Source organism: Charadrius vociferus, unplaced genomic scaffold (assembly GCF_000708025.1).
Source record: "Charadrius vociferus isolate BGI_N301 unplaced genomic scaffold, ASM70802v2 scaffold231, whole genome shotgun sequence".
In the NCBI taxonomy this organism is placed as follows: domain Eukaryota; kingdom Metazoa; phylum Chordata; class Aves; order Charadriiformes; family Charadriidae; genus Charadrius; species Charadrius vociferus.
Window position 1 is genome coordinate 2197403 of NW_009647211.1, and position 20133 is coordinate 2217535.

General features: G+C 39.8%; 1 protein-coding gene across 1 annotated transcript in view; it reads left to right on the top strand.

Annotated features, from left to right (window-relative positions):
* TEK (TEK tyrosine kinase, endothelial) overlaps positions 1-2188 on the top strand; it is a 39713-nt gene extending 37525 nt beyond the window's left edge. Inside the window, 4 exon segments of the mRNA XM_009895884.1 lie at positions 144-184; positions 1280-1376; positions 1853-1952; positions 2064-2188. Coding sequence (XP_009894186.1) covers positions 144-184; positions 1280-1376; positions 1853-1952; positions 2064-2138 — 313 coding nt within the window. The 3' untranslated portion in view covers positions 2139-2188.
* The last annotated feature ends 17945 nt before the right edge of the window (positions 2189-20133 follow it).

Consider the following 20133-nt stretch of genomic DNA (forward strand, 5'->3'; position numbering starts at 1 on the left):
AATTAAAAAAAAAATTAAAAGAATTAATCACGCTTCTCTGTGTTATCTCTGTGTCATGTGAATACTAGCAAAGCTATCTACCATTTAAAAATATGAAGTCTTGTTGCATTCTTGTTGCACTCCATAATATCCCTCTGTTACAGATGGTCATACGGTGTCCTATTATGGGAAATTGTTAGTTTAGGTAAGTATCTGAATTTTGTACTGCGCAAATAAACAAATCTGAGCCAAGCCAGCTCTGTTCACTCAGTCTGTTAAAAATTTATTCCTTTACAACATATTTCAATTTCTTCTGTTTCATTTACTAAATTTTATTCAGCTTCAGTATGCTTTAAAATTGTCACATTTTCAGTTCAGGTACCATTCTAAATGGGAAAAACATAATGACCATGGTTTCATTGCACTATAAACCTAGGCCATATCTAAATATAAAATCCAGATATCACATGATTGATATGCGTAACCCAATATGTTTTGAGTTTGATGGGTGGCTTTTCCTCAGCCTTCCTGATCAAGGCTTGTATTTTAATAACTTGGGGGTGGTAGGAAGCAAACACCTGTTACTGCAAGTATTCTTGAAGAAAAAATTTGAACATTAATCTTCAAATAAAATTTAGAGTTCATTTCTGCACACACCTCTATTCATGATGTATGTGATACAGCCTCAAACCATTCAAAATGACTTTATGATGTGCCTCAGAGTGTCCCCCATGGTCTGCTGGCCGAGAGATGCATACTGACTGAGGTGCACATTGTGTACTGGACTAATCACAAGCTCTTGCTTTCTAACTTGTTCCCGGCTTTCCTCACTTAGTGGGTTTGCCCTGGATATGGATGGGAACTAACACACTGCAGTGTAGAAAAATTAAGAATCTAAGCAACCAAACTTCTGCAAAAAGGGTCAAAACCAGCTTGACAGTAATAGCTCCATAAGTCCATACTGGATCTTATTAATACCAGGCTAATGAGGGAACAACTAGTCTATTGCCATCAAGAATATTACCAAAACAGTTCAAATACAACCAGATGCAGGCCCTTAGAGTTGTAGAGGAATTCAGACCAGGTCCACAGATGATAAAATTTTATTTTTCTCTTTAATACTGTACATTAAGCAGTAGGGAAACATTAACAACAAAAATGTAGCTTCAAAATATTCCGTAACATTGGACTAATTTACCTGTTACTGAGTTAGTCATTCTTTTTCATTTCTGCTATGAAATTAAACTTTCTTTTACTAAAACCACCAGGTGTTCATGACAGCGGTTAAACTTTGTTTTAGGTGGAACACCATATTGTGGAATGACATGTGCAGAACTCTATGAAAAACTGCCTCAAGGGTACAGACTGGAAAAGCCTCTCAACTGTGATGATGAAGTGTAAGTAACTGCCTCAGGAAACCAAATGAAATAGAATAACATCTGTTTTAGGAAATATATGATGCCTACAAGAAACTAATAAAGCAAAGATTTTTTTTCAGGAAAACATAAATATATTTAAAAAAACCCACAACATTTTAAAAAGGGTGCACAATTGGAAATATTTACTTAAGTCCTTTTGTACCCAGCATGCACTGTTATTTGCCAGGAACCCTTTCCCAGGTTCTCTGCTTCTGCCAGATACCCTGTTCTTTACACAACATGGCTGGGCTTTAGCTCAAGGAGAGCTTTTTAATTATTCCAGGGAAAAAGACAATTCTTTTCAGACAGCAACCAGCTGTGGATAATGTAAGTCTGGCTGTGTATAAATCGATTTTCTTTGAAAAACAGAATGTCCATGATCTTCCAACAAACATGAATTTGTAGCTTTAACCTATGTATCTAAACCATCAGATGTTGGTGTTTGATTTTTAAAGGTATGACCTAATGAGACAGTGCTGGAGAGAGAAACCATATGAAAGACCATCATTTGCCCAGATCCTGGTGTCACTGAACAGGATGTTAGAAGAAAGGAAGGTAAAAATGAATGCCTAGAAAATAATTAGGTCATCTATAATTCCAGTATAGTTTAGGATTCTTGAGGTAACACACCTTGCATCATACTCTTTCTGTTTATTTCCTTCCCAGACCTATGTGAATACCACCCTATACGAGAAGTTTACTTATGCAGGCATTGATTGCTCCGCTGAAGAAGCTGCTTAAGACAGGAAAACTCTTCATAAATGAATGATGTATTGAAGAAACCCAAAACTTAATCTGCTGGAGCCCAAAATGTGATCTGCTGTGTAGAACTGTGTATAGCTGTAACTGTATATAATACAGTAATACTGTTTTACCACAGATATGTATGTGTATATCACACAGTAACCTCTGCCTCCACAGGCTGTAGAAGTGTATATACTGTTCAGAGTAGGAACAGACTGAAGTCGTGAAATCTGCTGTTTCACATGCAGGGTTTTCTTTTTTCCTAGTCATGTAGATATAGTGTATACATATAATTACTGTAATGCATTAGGTATTGCCATCTTAGATATTTTTGATACCTTCCAAGAGCTACTGATAGCAAAGTCAGTATATTATAGCAGTATTTCATAGACATTTCATTGTGATTAAAAAAATAAAATGCTAAGCTCAATGTGACAATGGGAGTTACAAGCAGATGTCAATCCAGTAGGCTCACCAAGGATAATTAATTATTAAGTAAGAGTCCTATTTGAATGCAAAAGCGAGTTAGTAGAAATAATCCGTTCAAAAATTCTAGTGACATTTGTAAAATATAAGGCATGCTACTGCTCTTTCCTTGTCCAGTTTAACAGTCAGTGTTTGCCTATATGCAAAACATGCATGTATTTTGAAGTGTTTAATGCTATCAGAGGCAGCCATATAGCAATTATTATGAAGCACAGGACTGAGGAACATACTACATATTGTAAACCACATTTTCACAGTTAGCCTGGATATACATGAGGCTTATTCAATTTGTATTTCATTTAATAATTGCCTGCATAATTATAAATTACTACCTATTATATACAAGCAGGGCTTACTTACTTTCGCTTATTTTATCCGTTATGCAGCCTGTAGTGGTATGGCCTCTTAAAAATACTGTACTGAAATGCTTCAAAACAATGATATTTGGCCTGCCAGAAAGATCTTCCAGTCCTTAGGCTAGACAAACAGAAGCAGGATTGGCCTGAGCTTCTGGCATCAAGTCAACCACGTGGGATCCTGTGGACTTACCCTATTCACACTTCACACATCAGCTAACTTCATGCTTTGCACATATGTCCCCCTCATCCTTCCATGACCCCCCCAGCTCATAACTGACCATCAGACTGCAGTGACTTTCTAGCTGGGAAGATCAGGTCTTCTTCCAGGACTTGGAAGAGGACGTTAGAGAGAGAAAGAGAAAAAGGTTTCCCCTTCTGATACTTAGCTTGTGGGTGGGCGTTTGGTTGGTTACAAGGCAGCGATATCACAGCAAAGTATGGAGTAACATTACTGGCATACATCAGGCTGACTCAAATAGGAGAAGCACCAAGAACCTTGTTAGAAGGGAGTAAGTCAACAAACAAGGATGCTGAGATCACTTGTGTGGCCTTGAGATAGACAGAGCTTGCACTGTAAGTACAGCTGCTACAATCTGAGTTTACAAAGGGTGCACAGATTCACTGGACCAAGGAACAACTCCAAAATGGAAAGATAAACAGATTCATCTGTATTTTTCATAAAATACTACTTAGCAGGTCACTTTTGAAGCATGGGTGTTGCATTTTGCAGTCCAGCCAGGCTCATACAGGTCAGCGAGGTGAACAGGAATGGACTTCCATGGGGGTTTTCTAGACTGCCAGGCAAAGCTAGCTCACAACTTCTGCTGGAACTGCTCCACTTTCTGCGCAGGACTTTTCATGGGTCCAAGACAGCTCATTGTCTCACACATCTATAACAAGCAGACATGACTGACTATCCTGCTATATGATATGAACTCCTTCTTCTGTGGCAAACTTGTACTTGGATCAATATGCCACATAAGGAAAGAATCAGAGAGTCATTCATCAACCCAATAGTTCTTAATACTCTCCGCATTTTAAGCGTGCAAGTCTCACTGTAAATTTAGTTGAAGGTTATTTAGGTGTCCTTACAAATGTTTTTCATACTTTCATGTAACATTGTGGCATGCATTAACTTACTAATCTGCTGTAATTATTTTTTTTATATCGCCATTTTAAAAAATACACAAAAGAAAACAATAACTCCAATACACAACTTGAGATGTCTCTATTTAGTCTACACCTCACAGAACTACAGCTACTAAAATCATCCACTAGTTGTGTCAGAGTCTCAGATAGATGAAATGCTTCTATACTTGCGATGTGCACAGGGTATCCCAGGTTCAATAGCTAGATTTTACTGTCTGTTACTCAGTGCTGGAAAGCCCAATTTACGGCAGTAGGCGGCATGTAAAGATTTTCAGCTTAACCGTTAGCAGGTTGTATGTTCTGCCTTCCACAGCACAATACATCAGACCCCATGTCCCCTCTTTCCCAAGTGTCTTCTATTTGTTTCTTTGCTGTCAAGAGCATAATGCTACCAATGCCAGCAGTTTTCCATTATTCCAAATACCACGTCCTAACATTCTTTATACATCTCCACCTGTTTACATCTGATAACATCTATGCACAAGCTTAGAGTAGGATCAGCTATTCCCCGTATTGTTTTTTGATATCACACCATTAGTTTTCCCATGTTTTCTTGCATACAGTTATCATGCTCATACTCAATACAACTTTGTGGTTGGGAAGGAAAAGCAGCATTTCAGACAAGTACAGTTGGCCATGCTTTGAGGAGTATGTGACTCAGAATGGCGCATAACTGTTTATAGTCAAGAATTATCTATAGTTTAAAAAGAAATTATCAGGCACCCGATCAGAGGGAGTGGAGCCTTTAAGAACAAAAAGGCAGCAGCAAAGCCTCCACACAACTTCTCCCCCAAGCCTTCTCTGTCACCGTCCTCAACTTCCATTTAGTCTAGCAGCTCTGATTGTTCAACAGCCTGGGTGCAGAGAAAACAAAAAAGTCCTTAATATGTCCACGCAAAACTCAAGAGCTACATAAGAACACAGTGCGCTTGGCAGGAAAGCTAAGAAATGATCTGAGAACAGACATCACTGGCTAGCGTAACACAAGGTTCACCAGACACCATCACGAGGGGAGGGGCAACAAAAATTCCAAACAAGCACCTGTACCCTCAGTAGATGATTGGTTGAAAAGTACGGTGTAACAACCCTTGGAGATACCTGATTTCAACTAATCCACTCAAGGGCTGCACTTCTACTCCTCAGTAACCCCAAGGGAAGCACACATCTGGTCTTAAACGACGGGGTTATTTAATTCTTACTCCTCTGTGGACAGACTGTGCCTGACACAACTTTAAAGTCAAACACAGCCCCCCTCTGCTACTCAGAATATAATGGTCAGGCATTTGCTGAAACTAAAAGACAAAATGTTGATTACTACATATAACTCATTAAAATTTATAAAACCAGATGGAAGGAAGAAAGGCAGATGGAAGTAGACTCTTCTCAGCAGTATCCAGTGACAGGATAAGAAGCAGTGGACATAAACACTTCAATGGAAATTCCGTTGAAGGTGGTCAAGCCATGGAAAAGGTTGGCCAGAAAGGTTGTAGTGTCTCCAGCCTTAGAAATACTCAAACCCTGATTGGACACTGCAGAGGACTAGACTAGACGATCTCCCAGATGCCTTCCAATCCCAGCTATACTGTGATTCTGTGCACTCTAGAAGATGAGGGGAGGGAAATGCAGAAAATAAGCAGAGACCCAGCTAAAGAGCATGAGCAATTAAGTCACAAGGGCATAGTTCAGATGTGGTCAAACACGAGTTTTCCCTCTTGCTAATTGCCTCCCTGTGCTGGTACAGAACATTCCCTGCTCCCAACACACCATTTTGCCTTTCCCCAAGTCACATATTGACTGGTCATTCCCACATGCAAGGCAACTGGTTGGACATCGGGGAATGCTGATTAAACGTCTGCAACAAAGCAAGCCAAACTGTTCCAGGCTGTAAGTCAAAAGCCTCAAATCAAGAAACCCAGTGTAATATTTCCTCATAATACTTCTGAGGTCTTTCACGTATTCACTTAATAGCACAATATATGACACAGGCGGTGATACTCCCGCAGAAGGACACAATAGTTTCAGCAAACCCCTCTGTAAACTGTGGAGATCCAATCAGACCACACCAGACTCTCTTCAAAACAGGAACTAAGATTCCAGCCCCTGAAGATGCTGGGTCAGGTTTTGCAGTAGCTAAGTCTGTATCATAAATATAGGTGGGAGAGAGATATGTATGCTTACAACAGGCAGCAGCACAGAGGACAGAGATATGACTCAAAGTTAAGTCACTGTTCTGATGATTAACTGCACCTATATTTACACCATCTTTCAGTTTTGGTGAAATCTCATTACTTCCAGCATCAGATGACTGGGATTTTCTTGATATTTTTACAGAAAAATTTAGGATCTACAATTATTTTACTTATTGTTCACAATATTTTATCCATTTGGTTTTAATAATTCAGTAGTCAACTGCAAAAAGAAGTTATGAAGAAGACAAGTCAGATGATGGAGTTTTCTTAGATGGCCTTAGAGCCTCAGAGTTACCAGCTTGGTCACTGCTAACAGCTTGTTGAATGACTAACACGGGTTTCTCTGCTAAGTGGAACAGGCTGTACACAGTAGACATTCGTCTCTCTCCTTACATTTCTCAAAGCCAAATAAAGGCAATCTTCACTAAAAAGACCTACTTTCAAAGCTGGGAGGATCCACAAGCAAGTCATAGAACGATAAAATGGTTTGGGTTGGAAGGGACCTTAAAGATCATCTAGTTCCAACCCCCCTGCCATGGGCAAAGACACTTCCCACTAGACCAGGTTGCTCAAAGCTTCATCCAATCTGGCTTTGAACACTCCCAGGGATAGGGCATCTACAGCTTCTCTGGGAAACCTGTTCCAGTGTCTCACCACCCTCACAGCAAAGAATTTCTTCCTAATATCTAATCTAAACCTACCCTCTTTCAGTCTAAAACTGTTACTCCTCATCCTATCACTATAATTCCGGATCAAGAGTCCCTCCCCATCTTTCCTGCAGGCCCCCTTTAAGTACTGGAACGCTGCTGTAAGGTCTCCCCAAAGCCTTCTCTTCTCCAGGCTGAACAACTCCAACTCTCCCACCCTGTCTTCAGAGAAGAGGTGCTTCATCCCTCGGATCATCTTCATGGTCCTCCTCTGGACACGCTCCAACAGGTCCATGTCTTTCTTATGTTGGGGACTCCAGAGCTGGATGCAGTACTCCAGGTGGGGTCTCACAAGAGTGCAGTAGAGGGGCAGAATCACCTCCCTCAGCCTGCTGGCCATGCTTCTTTTGATGCAGCCCAGGATACGGTTGACTTTCTGTGCTGCAATCGCACCTTGCCAGCTCATGTTGAGCTTCTCATCAATTGACACTCCCAAGTTCTTCTCAGGGCTGTTCTCAATCCATCCTCCACCCAGCCTGTATTTGTGCTTTGGATTGTTGAACTTCACGAGGTTTGCACAGGCCCACCTCTCTAGCCTGTCCAGGAGCCTCTGGAGGGCACCCCTTCACTCCAGTGTATCAACTACACCACACAGCTTGGCTTCAGCTGCAAACTTGCTGAAGGTGCACTCAATGTCACTCTCCATGTCACCAACAAAGCAGTTAAACAGTGCTGGTCCTAATACCAAACCCTAAGGAACACCATATGTCTGTCACTGGTCTCCGCTTGAACATAGAGCCATTGACCACAATCCTTTGAGTATGGCCATCCAGCTAATTCCTTATCCACCGAGTGGTCCATCTATCAAATCCATGTCTCTCCAACTTAGAGACAAGGATGTCACACGGGACAGTGTCAAAGGCTTTGCACAAGTCCAGGTAGATTATGTCAGTTGCTCTTCCCTTATCCACCAGGACTGTAACCCCATCATATAAGGCCACCAAATCTGTCAGTCATGATTTGCACTTAATGAAGCCGTGTTGGCTGTCACCAATCACCTCCATATTTTCCATGTGCCTTACCACAGTTTCCCGAGTGGTCCATCTATCAAATCCATGTCTCTCCAACTTAGAGACAAGGATGTCACACGGGACAGTGTCAAAGGCTTTGCACAAGTCCAGGTAGATTATGTCAGTTGCTCTTCCCTTATCCACCAGGACTGTAACCCCATCATATAAGGCCACCAAATCTGTCAGTCATGATTTGCACTTAATGAAGCCGTGTTGGCTGTCACCAATCACCTCCATATTTTCCATGTGCCTTACCACAGTTTCCAGGAGCATCTGCTCCACGATCTTGTCAGGCACAGAAGTGAGACTGACCGGCCTGTAGTTCCCCGGGTCTTCCTTTTTACCCTTCTTAAAAGTGAGAACTTCACCAGGCTGTCATGACTTCTCAAATATGATGGATAGTGGCTTAGCGACTTCATCCACCAGTTTCCTCAGGACCCACGGATATATCTCATCAGGTCCCATGGATTTGTGCACCTTCAGGCTCCCTAGATGCTCTCAAACCTGGTATTCTCCCACAGTGGGTAGTTCTTCATTCTCCCAGTCCCTGCCTTTGCCTTCTGTGACTTAGGCAATGTGGCTAGAGCCCTTGCTGATGAAGACTGAGGCAAAGAAGTCATTGAGCACTCAGCCTTCTTCGTATCTTGGGTAACCAGGTCTTGTGTTCCCTTCTGGAGAAGGTCCACATTTTCCCTAACCTTCCTTTTATCACTGATATATAGAAGCTTTCTTTGTTGCCATTGACCTTCCTAGCCAAATTTAATTCTATCTGAGCCTTAGTTTGCCTAACCTGACTGCTGGCTGCTTGGACAATTTCACTGTATTCCTCCCAGGCTACCTGTCCTTGCTTCCACCCTCTCTTCTTTTTTCTGATTTCGCCCAGGAGCTCCTTTTCATCCATGCAGGCCTCCTGGTGTTTTTGCCTGACTTCCTCCTTGTTGGGATGCTTTGCTCCCGAGCTTGGAGGAGGTGATGCTGGAATATTAACCAGCTTTCTTGGCCCCCTCTCCCCTCCAGGACTTTATCCCATGGAATCCTAACAAGCAGAAGGGCTCTTCCTGAAGAGCCTGTATCCTTCCATTCAAACACTCCAGTCATAGGAGCCATCCCACCACATTTTCATGATGCCAATAAGATCATAGCCCTGCAGGCGCACACATGTCTCTAACACCTCTTGTTTATGCCCCATGCTACATGCGTTCGCATAGAGGCATGTATAGTCTACCCCCTGCGCAAAAAACATGCGAAAGCCCCTTCTCTAAGCTGTAGTAGGGCTGAATACAGGACTGCTCTATTAATATAAAAAGAAGTATTACATTACCTTGGGTGAAATCAGACACGAGAATTAGAAGCTTTTTTTTTTTTCTTAACATCATGAGCAGCAGATACAGAACAACAAATAACACAATGCTATTTCTACCCACAGGTACTGCCTGTCACCATCTCACAGAACAGGAAACGTCCCCCAATTATTTTAACGCATAAGAAACAGCTATAGTGATTTTTAACCTTGAATACAGATATAGTCATGCACTCATTATTCAGGGCATGCCTGTGAGAACTGCAAGATCTTCTTTACACTACTGGTCCTCTCACAAGGTCCTCAGTCAGGACCTTTTTTCCTCACCCCTCTCTGCTTTCTTTGATGAACCAATACAAAGCATAACTTCAGCTCAGGCCTAGTGTTGTACTAAATATCCTCCATTCTTACATTTTCATTCGCTTCTCTTTCCTTCACACAAAAACAATCAGCAACAGACTTTAAAATTCTCCTCTCTTAAGGTAGCTGAAGCTGAATCCTGTCTTAAGCAGGAGACAGGTTATTATATCACAGAATCACAGAATGGTCAGGGTTGGAAGGGACCTCTGGAGATCATCTAGTCCAACCCCCCTGCCAGAGCAGGGTATCTGGGAGTACAGTCCCATTTTAGCTGAAGCAGTGAATATATTTACTTCTTGAAATGCTCTACTTTTTGAGAACCCTTTTTAGTCAGCACAGCTTATTGCTTTTACTGTTAAAAAGCTTCCCACAGGTTCAATTTATTTAAAAGAGACCATCTGATTCTGCTCCAGAAGTGATCACATTCCTACCATTATGACTTTTTGTGTCAATTAGTATATTAAACATGACTAAGTTTGTTTTGTCTCTCTCTGAAAGTAGATGGGAGAGGTACAGAGAAGCAGAAAGGGAAAAGGGAAAGAAAGCATTAATCTTAAACTTTAAACATGCATCAGAAACTTAAGTATTATTTCAGAGGTTTAGGAAGGTGAAATCAAAAGTTGCATCCAGAACGTTAAACAATCAGTACCTTTACTTATTGCAAATGACAGTTTTCAAGTACACAGAGTAGCAAGAATAATCACAAAATAATACTCCTTTAACAGAACAGAAAAAAACCATGGGTTTGCTGTTTAGCAAAAGAATTTACTCTGTGCATCTTACTTGTATGTATTTTGTGCATTTGTGTTTTCTTCTTCCTGTATATCCTAAGCTTCAGAAGTGATACAAGTCAAGTTTTCCCATTAGATTTTCCCATTATCCTCTTTTTCACATCAGAAAAATAATTGGTACCGAGGCATTACAGAGTAGTGAGCCAAACTGAGGTTGATTTTCCACCCCCCATCTTGCTCCTCTAAAGCCATGATAATCATGGTTTTCTCCTTTTATTGTCCTCCTTGACCTTCCAAAGGATTAGCTCCATACAGGCAATTGCATCTTCCCTGGAATTATGACCACCAACTAGAGGAGGGGAAAAAAAAAATAGTAGTGTTAGATTATGTATTTCTTTATAAAAGAATGGTAGATTTGTTTATTAAGCTGAACAATTATTGAGAATATTAAGCCAACACTGAGTATTCAGACAGTTTTTGGTGCAACTTCTTGCTATCAGGACTCAAGGTAATAACCACATGCTTCTAGCAGTCCAGTATTGTCTGGCAATACTGAGTTTCCCGCTGGATCCTCCAGCTTCAACATCCAGTGGACCCTGGATTAGTAACCTGGAGCATCCAACATAACTGTCTTTGGAAAACCAGCTTCTCCAAGTCACATAATTTCAAATCAGAAGTTGAAAGAATAACACATGACAGGTTTATTTTGCAACTAGATGGTAAATTTCTACCTTGGTTAATTAAGGACAATCTACTTGTCCTCATCTACTGAAATGCTACACAAAATCTGAACAGAATGGAGTTAAAGGATTTAAATTATATATGGCTATACACTTTTATTACATGTTTAGTCAAAGCTTAAAAAGTCAACATGTGACAAGTTTACACATGTTTTATACAATTCCCATAACTACAAAAAGTACAGTAGGAAGGTTTTAATGCATTCTGGCTAGAGAATAGTGGTAGTCATCCAAACAAGAAATGCATACAATCCTCGCATTAGTTGGCACTTAATGTAGGCATCAGAATACCCTTGCTAATACTGAGTTAACACAAGAAAATGCTGGCTGCCAGGATAATGGTAGTTAACTACTGGAAGTTCTGCGCACTCCTTACTGAAAGCTAAAGCTGCATGTTGGACCTCTCCTAGAAATTTTAGGATAGGTGGAGAATAGACCTACTACATTCAGTCATCATCTTCATAAACAGAAATTTGACACAGCATTAAATTGTCACATTGACTTATTTGAATATGTGTCCCTCAGTAAATCCTGTATTAGCTGATCAAGAGAAATCTAAATCCTGTATGGTTTCAGTTGTGTTAAATAGATACCATTTTGAGTATAGAAGTTTTAATAAAGATACAGAAGATCCGAGATAAACAGGTTTGGGGAAGGGGTTGGTTACTCAGAAAACAATTAAGTTGTGGAAGAAAAAATCTGACAGCATATAATTCAGCATTTTCATTTGAAGGTGGCAAAATCCCCCTCCCATGCTGTTTCTGAGCTAGTTGCTAAAAAAAGAAAACGGAATCCTCCTGTCCTGAATACATCTCAAAGTCATTATTACTTTCCAGCAAGCCTCTAGTATTCACAAGAAGATTTTTATTTTGCATTTGCAAAAGGAAAAACTTTTTAATACTAAAATAACATGTCTTTAGCACCGCTAATTAGCTTCCAAAAAGACTTAGAGGAAACAAACTGATTGATAACACTGGCAAGTATAAGATAGAGTACATTTTAAATTCTTCTTACTGAAAAGTCAGAAATACTTGCCTTAAAAAAAACCGAAATAATCAAAATAAACCCCACCAACATATTGTGCAAGATAAGACCTACTGACTTAATTCAGAAGACGAATTGTAAATATCTATAAAACTTTACAAACCTTTTTAACAGCTTCATTCTCTGTGCTACAAACTTTGACATATTCTACAAAAAAAACCCTGACATATCTCTGTCTGGTCTCCAGTACTTTGGATTGTAAGTCCGGAACTGAAGGCATTTTCTGAGTAGAAACCTTAAAAAAACCCAAAACCACAAAAAACAAACAACAACCAAAAAACATACTAATGCAGTTAATATGTAAAAAATAGCCCCAAGAACTAAAACTAGTTCAGACATTCTTTTGCCCATCCTCAAAGGAAAAAAATAAATAAAAAAAAAAAATCAAACATTACTGAATAGCTACTCAGAAAACTGGAGTTGCATATGACAGGGCGCCAGAAACAACCATCAGAAAAAGTAGCTATAGGGGTTTTCCCTGTTTTAACTAAACAAAGTAGTCTTCTGCTCGATGTTATGTGAAGTATTAAAATAACTTTTACAACTTCTTTTTTCTTAGAAAAAGTTCAGTCCTTCAGCAAGCACTGGCAATTCAGTCATGATTTAAGTCATGCTCTCCTTCTGGCCTTTATTTCAGGCAGTACTTCACTCAGAGCATAAACTAAGAACCCGGTGAACTAGACTGAAAAAAAGTTATTTTTAGGAACCTATAGCCTTTGTTAGACAATGCAGCGTAGAGTTTTTGCTTATCACAATATGCTTATAAGCAACACACATGAATGACTTTACTGAAAACAAACTAAATTCTCCCATCACAACCACTTTGATTAACAATTTATATATTTAATTGCTTACTTTTGTGTAGTGCTGGCTAGTGCAACCAAGGAAAACGAAAATACAACTTGCATAGCAATTTGATTAAAGCGCACAGGAAACAAGGCATTTTTTTAAAAAAAGCTATACTGATATATCACATTACTTAATCTACATTATAAAATACTGTTTGAAATTAATTGCATTTTTTCCACTTCTGTTCCGATTCCTATATCCAAGTTATGCCGCAGTAACTCTACAGTACCTTGCATGGCACAGGAGCAGTCTTTTCAAATGAACTAATATAAAATTCACAGGCGATTGCTGTTGCAAAGTTTCCATGAAGTACATGAAGATAAGCACTGCTGTTCTCAATGGGCTGAACTTCAAGCAAATTTAAAGAGGCTAAAACACACAGAAGATACAAACTGAATCTAAACTCTAATGGTAAGTTTATTATTTAAATTATGTTGATCTGGAACACAGGTATTTCACAACTGCTTTGTTAAAGCATAGTAAAAGTAACTAATGCACAGAAGCAAACCTGGAACATCAGGAAACACATGAAGACTCCACTTCTGTCAAGAGATTTTATGCAAAGTGTTCTTCAGTATTTTTGAGATCGTACTTCAGTTTGAAGACATTAGAATAAAGCAGGCACACAAGTCAAGTTAAAAGCTATTTTCAAGTTGTAATGACTACAGTTTTCAAACACCTACTTGCATGTCTTCCCTGTCCCTTGTCCCTCCTCCACAAAGTAGTATGATAGCAAGAAAAGAAAGAAAATCAGGAAAACCACCATTCTAACCTCATCTTGCAATGCAATCAGTAAGTGCCTTGAAGTATTGCTTTGCCTTTTTAAAGTCAGGAAAGCTACAAATCTCAGAAATAAAAATTTGTCATGAGATTCTGGAGCCATCCTTGCAGTCACCCTGCTTAATTTTACTTGCATCAGCACCTATTATACAGCAAGACACATTTGCACAGCATGAGATACACTAACTCATTTAATTGTTATTCAGAAAGAATGCATATGCTGGCAGAATGACTCAATTTTATGTGAAGAAGTTTTACAGAATCTGTAACAAAAACACACAAATGAAGGTATAAAGCAGAATTTTATTAATTTGATTGCTAGGTAGGTTACTTTGTAAAGGGAAAGTAAAAGAAATGCAGGGGAAACACTGTTTAACTTCTGCTCCTGGATTTTTCGCACATGAAGGAGAATTTAAAACGAGAACATAAGATTTTCAAATCACAAGATTTAACAAATTGTTTAAGAAGGTCTGACTGCTTCAGACTAGAAACCTAACAGTTGATATCAGTACCAAAAGCAAACTCACCAGGTTTCTTTTTTTATTCTTTTAACTCATGTATCAAAAGACTTTTGACAAACAAATGCTTTTCAGGGTTTTGGTCAAAAATGTACGTATTCAAAGAACGTAGCACAAAGTACTACAGCTGCCAAGACTTCACATATAACCTTGTCGTTTGATAGGGCATTTATATGCACATGCTAAGAGCTCACCATCATTCAACTCACAGAATCACAGAATGGTTAGGGTTGGAAGGGACCTCTGGAGATCATCTAGTCCAACTCACCACTAACATTCAGCACAACAGGAACACATTCAAGCGATGCCTAACCAGTGCAAACCAAAGTTTAGTTTGTCAAACCTACAGATCAAGCTGTCATACCCATTGGTCCAATGCTTTGAAATGGAGCAGCTGACAATCCAGACGTAGTTTTCTTCTGTTCAGAAGTTGTAGCAATAAAAGCTGGTCCCCTTTTAACTGCAGCTGCAAACTTCATTGCCTCCCAATGTGCCCGCTGAATTTCTGTACCATGACCCTGCTGCCAAGGACACACTTTGAAAGGCACCGTTTCATTTTTCTTATGTACCTAATACACACATACACAAACCCAGAGTTCACATTCAAGCAGTTCCAAATCACAGTAAGATGGTGTTCAAGTTAACACACTGCTTCTTAAAACTCGATTTTGTTATCAGATTCAGAGCTCAGCATGCTTTCCCTGGAAGGAAAACACCAAGTTGAAAGATTTCAGGGGTGGTGGAGGGGGCTTAGCGAATTAGGTCTGCTATTAACTTTGCCACATAAAGCACTGGAAAAGCAGAGAAAGCAACAGCCACTTTGGGTTTCCAAATGCTGTATCTGTAATCTCATGGTACAAGCCTCCACTCTAATCTAATTTTTCAATACTCATTAGCCTCAGCTGCCCTGGGCAGCAGCTTATTTCCCCCCTATCAGGAACCAACTTTAAGTACTGTGATATTTGATACAACTTTTCACAGAAGATTTGATGATGCATTTGTTCTAATTAATTTCAAAATAATTCTACAGTTAGATTAAAAGACTCAGCCAACCTGAAGTTAAACATGAGTCCACAGATATTAAGTAAAGCTATGTTGACCTTCAGTTTATTACAGGATTATAACTCACATCAAATTTTGCCGTGTATGCAATTCTTCTCTTTTGTGCAGGAGCATTCACTTTGGTTTCTAATAAATTGAGACCTACATTTCCTCCATGGGCCTACTAAAAACAATAACAGACTCTTTAGATCAACTGTTACGAAGCTTTAGACTTCAGTAATATCCTCATGACTCATTCACTCCAATGTTTCAGGATATTCAGTCAAAAAACTCATCAGGAAAATTACAATTTCATCAATATTAGTTATTTTACATTCAGAACAGTTAAGCTACAGTGCTCTGAACCTCAGGCAGTGGTACTCAGAGTTCCTACATTTGTTTGTAAGGAGAACAGGAGGCTACTGAATACACAACTGCACCTAAAACTTTGCTTATTGCAGTAAAGATAAAAATGGCTACCCCGAGGCAAGGAGCTACTCAGAGCAATTTTCTACTTCAGGAAACAGACATCTTTACTAACACACATTTTGGAAAACATATTTGAACTTGACTATATATCACATCCCGCGCTCATATGCTCAGAAAAAAAACCCCAAGCACTGAAAGGGAAACAAAATACCTGCTTATCACTGCCCTTCTTTTGTGCTTCTCTTTCAAACTCATCAAAAATTCTCCAACACTCCTCTAAAGGATCATCTGATTCAGAGAGCTCTGTGTCCTCCCCACTGGGTTCCACTTCCTCAGCAGATTAACTCAGCAGAGTTATTTCACTGTCTTTATTGTTTAAGTAACAAGTTGGATAGGGGTATGTAACTTCTGGGCTATTATTACCCATATTTTCTTCTATGCTCTGGCTTTCGTCTGTAGTTATTTCCTTATAAGGTCTTTCAATTGTAGTTTCATCTTTTGGCGAGTTATCAATACACATGGCAGACGGTGTTACTCTTCTGCTGCTCACACAGTCTTCGTTAGAAGTATGTTCCTGAGCAAATGCGTCAAACAATATATTGGTTCCTGCATTTCCTTCCTTCAGAATTCCCTTCTGCATGTCTGCCTCAACAGAAGCAGCTGAAGATACATATTTCTCCTTAGTATATGCTAGGATTTGTCTCTCCGATTTGTCTCTCCTCCAGAACCTTCAATATATCAGTGTTTACATCAGGCAAATAAATCTCATTTGCTTTTGGGAAAACATTGCCTAGTTTTTCAGATTTATTTAAAACTTTGACATTCCCCTGCAAAGTGATAATTTTCTCTGATTTTTCTTCTGTACACCCAAGTGTTTCTGCTATAGCGCTATCACGTAATTTTTCTGCACATATTACAGCACCCAGTCCTTCATCCTTGTTCCCACTTGTACACCTCCTACTTATTCTTGGCTTTTTATTAACAGCTTCTGGTAGTACATCAATGACAAGATCACATTCATCATCAGATTCTTCAAGTTTTATTTCAGTTTTCATGGGTGAAGAGTTTCTTGACCTCTTTGTGGATACACGTCTACTCGTAAAAGCTTTTTCATCTGCATTTGTTACAGAAGAGACAGAGAGACCTGCAAAATTATTTTGTAGAAAATTATATTCAAGAACAGTTGCTGGGCAACTATAATCAACAATGTATTTTTCTAATTAAAAACCATCAGCCATTATTTGTATACCAGGAACATGAAACCACATGACACGTGTGTGCTAAGAAATGCACTACAATGGTTTCCTTAGGAGAAAGTATCTTACTTTAAGATCATTTTCAAGGGTTAAAGTGTTTATAATAATTTGATTGGGAAGACTGTACTGTGAGAGTTCCTTCTGTTCCTCAATTTCATTCTTGACTGAATGTACTGCTGTTTTAATCCTTTTGGGGTTTTGTAAATCATCTGCCTCTCTTAGAGGAAGGACAGCTATGACATCCTAAATTGCAATCCACAAATTTCAGCTGAGAAAAAAAATAAATAATCTATTTTATTAATTATGCACAAGACTACAGGTCTCACTTTCCCCAAATACTCAGTAACATTTCAAGCTAAATTTATTTATAATTGTGCACAAACTTTAAGCAGCCTTTGAAAGTTGAATTTTCCAACTCCAGATTTAAGCAACTTCTTTTTAGCTTTTATAGGCTGTAGACTGCTTAACAAACCTCAGACTGACACGTTCTCAAGGCACTATCTCCATCCTCACATGGATAGTCTGGCAAATCATGAAATACAGTGGTTATTACCCTCCCAAAGTTTTAATAATTGTATACAGATCCTGTCATCCAAGAGATCTGTTCGCATCAATTGTGTATTTTAACAACAATGCTATTTACATCATCATTTAAAAACATGTCACCATTTGATTTTCAACAACAGCCATATCAGTAATTACAAAATATTTCAGGGAATTACTAGAGAGTCACGTTTTGTTAGTGCATGGGATCCTTTCCAGATCACGCAAAATAAGTAATTTTGTCATTAACACAATAACAATACACTTGAACAAGGTAGTACCACAAAGTTTCACTGCCCTGTTGTTGTGGGTTAACCCTGCCTGGCAGCTGAGCCCCATGCAGCATTCCTCTCACTTCCCCAGTAGGATGGGGCAGAGAATCAGAAGGGCAAAAATGAGAAACCTTGTGGGTTGAGATAAAGACAGTTTAATAGGTAAAACAAAGTTGTGCACACAAGCAAAGCAAAATAAGGAATTAATGCACTACTTCCCATAGGCAGGCAGATGTTTAGCCACTTCCAGGAAAGCAGGACTTCATAGTGCCTAACTATGATTTCAGATGCCTCTCCTTCCTTCTTCTTTCCCCAGCTTTTATTGCCAAGCACATCACCATATGCGCTTGGAGTATCCTTTTGGTCAGCTGTGCTAGCTGTGTCCCTTCCCAGCTTCTTGCCCACCCCCAGCCTACTCGCTAGGAGGGCAGCATGAGAAACAGAAAAGCCCCTGAGGCTGTGCAAACACTCTCAGCAACAGCTAAAACATGGGTGTGTTATCAACATTGTTCTGGTCAGAAATGCAAAACTTAGCACCATACAGAGCTACAGAGAGAACTCACTCTATCCCAGCCAAAACCTCTCTACCTCAAAGAAACACCCTGAGTCACTATGAGCTGGTAACAGTTCTTACCAGAAATACAAATAATTTGAGAGAGGTAATGTTTCCCAAGCTTTTATACAGGTGAGATACCATTTAGACTATAATCCGTTATAGGATTACCCTTTGACTAACTAGAGCCTGAGCAAACCTTCGTATCCAAGCTTCAAGCTTGCTCGAAAATGCAGAAGCCATTTAATGACATGTTGGTTGCTTGCAAGGAAACACTTATGGACTCAGTCTTTGACAAGTCACACTACCCTGCACAACTAGCTACCCGCAAAATCAGCAAATAGAAGTCAGGAAGGGAATGACTCCACACTGATTTGGGTTTTTTTTCCCCTGACTGCCAAAGATCTTAGCAGCCATCAAATTATCCCAGTACTTTTTCCAGGCTGCAGTTCTTTATGCTCAAGCACAGGAATCTTTGAGAAAGAAGTAAAACATTAACCTTTCCAGGTAACTGAAAACCCAGGTACTTATTGTGGAAGAGGAAGCTCCTGCTGCACAGAAAGAGACTACATGCAGAGTGAGAACCTGGACTGTGACTGAAGTTTTGGCACTCCTGAGCTGTGAAGGCAGAAAAACAGTAGCATCTGCTCCTAAAACACAGACATAGGATAAGTGGTACTTTGATGGTTCCATGGATTACATACTTACCAAGCAAACCTTAAAACTATCAGTGTAATCCACATCAAGTGATGTGAAAGAGATCCACCCAAGTTTAAGGTAATCAGAAAAGCAGCTACTTGATTCTAATTACAAGCTATTCAAGTCCAGTTCGGAAGCAAGTTGCTTTTTTCATTAAGATAGGCTGTTAGTGTTGTTGCTAAGTTTTGTGGTGCACATTTTAAAGTCATTTTAATACTCTGCCCCTTGCCTGTTGTACCCATTTGACTTTATTGCCACCAGTTTGAGCACACTACTATTTCTGCGAATGAGATCTAGCTTACAGCTGCCTGAAAACACCCAGTCATAAGAGGAACATGACAAATATCAAACAAGCTAGCTACAAATCTTGTTGCTCATTACGCTTAAGAAGAAAGCGGAGCACCATGGGAGAGGCATACTGAAGCTTCAGTAGAAAATGCCAGTTATTCATGGATGTGCAAGCTGGCTGTTGCAGACTGGTAATCCTGATAGGAAAGGAAATGTCTTACAAAGATTAAAAGCAATTTGGACTACAACTTCTGCTCTTCATTACAAGGGCTACAGGTCACACACCATGACGGAAAGATGATATCCTCCAACCAAGAAAGCGGGAAGCCACATCACACAGTGGTTTCAGAAATCCTCCGGAGTCCAGCTTCCTGAAGCCAAACCCCAGGCACAAACACCAGCTTATAAGCTCATCCTAGTATTGCCACGGCTGTTTGCCGAGGTGGGGGCATTGAATTAATTATTATTTTTTTCTTTCCTACTAGCAAAGACAAAGCAAGACCATCAAGACCTCCTATCGTGTCATGCCACCCGTTAGCTCTCATGCGCAGCACTACAGCTCTTGATTTAACCACCATTCTCAAACGGCAGAACCGAAGCCATGCCTGCACCGCAGCGCCTTTAGGGCACCTACCACTGCCACCTCCAATGACAGCGTGTCCGCTGGACAGCCGCCCCCCGCGCTCCCA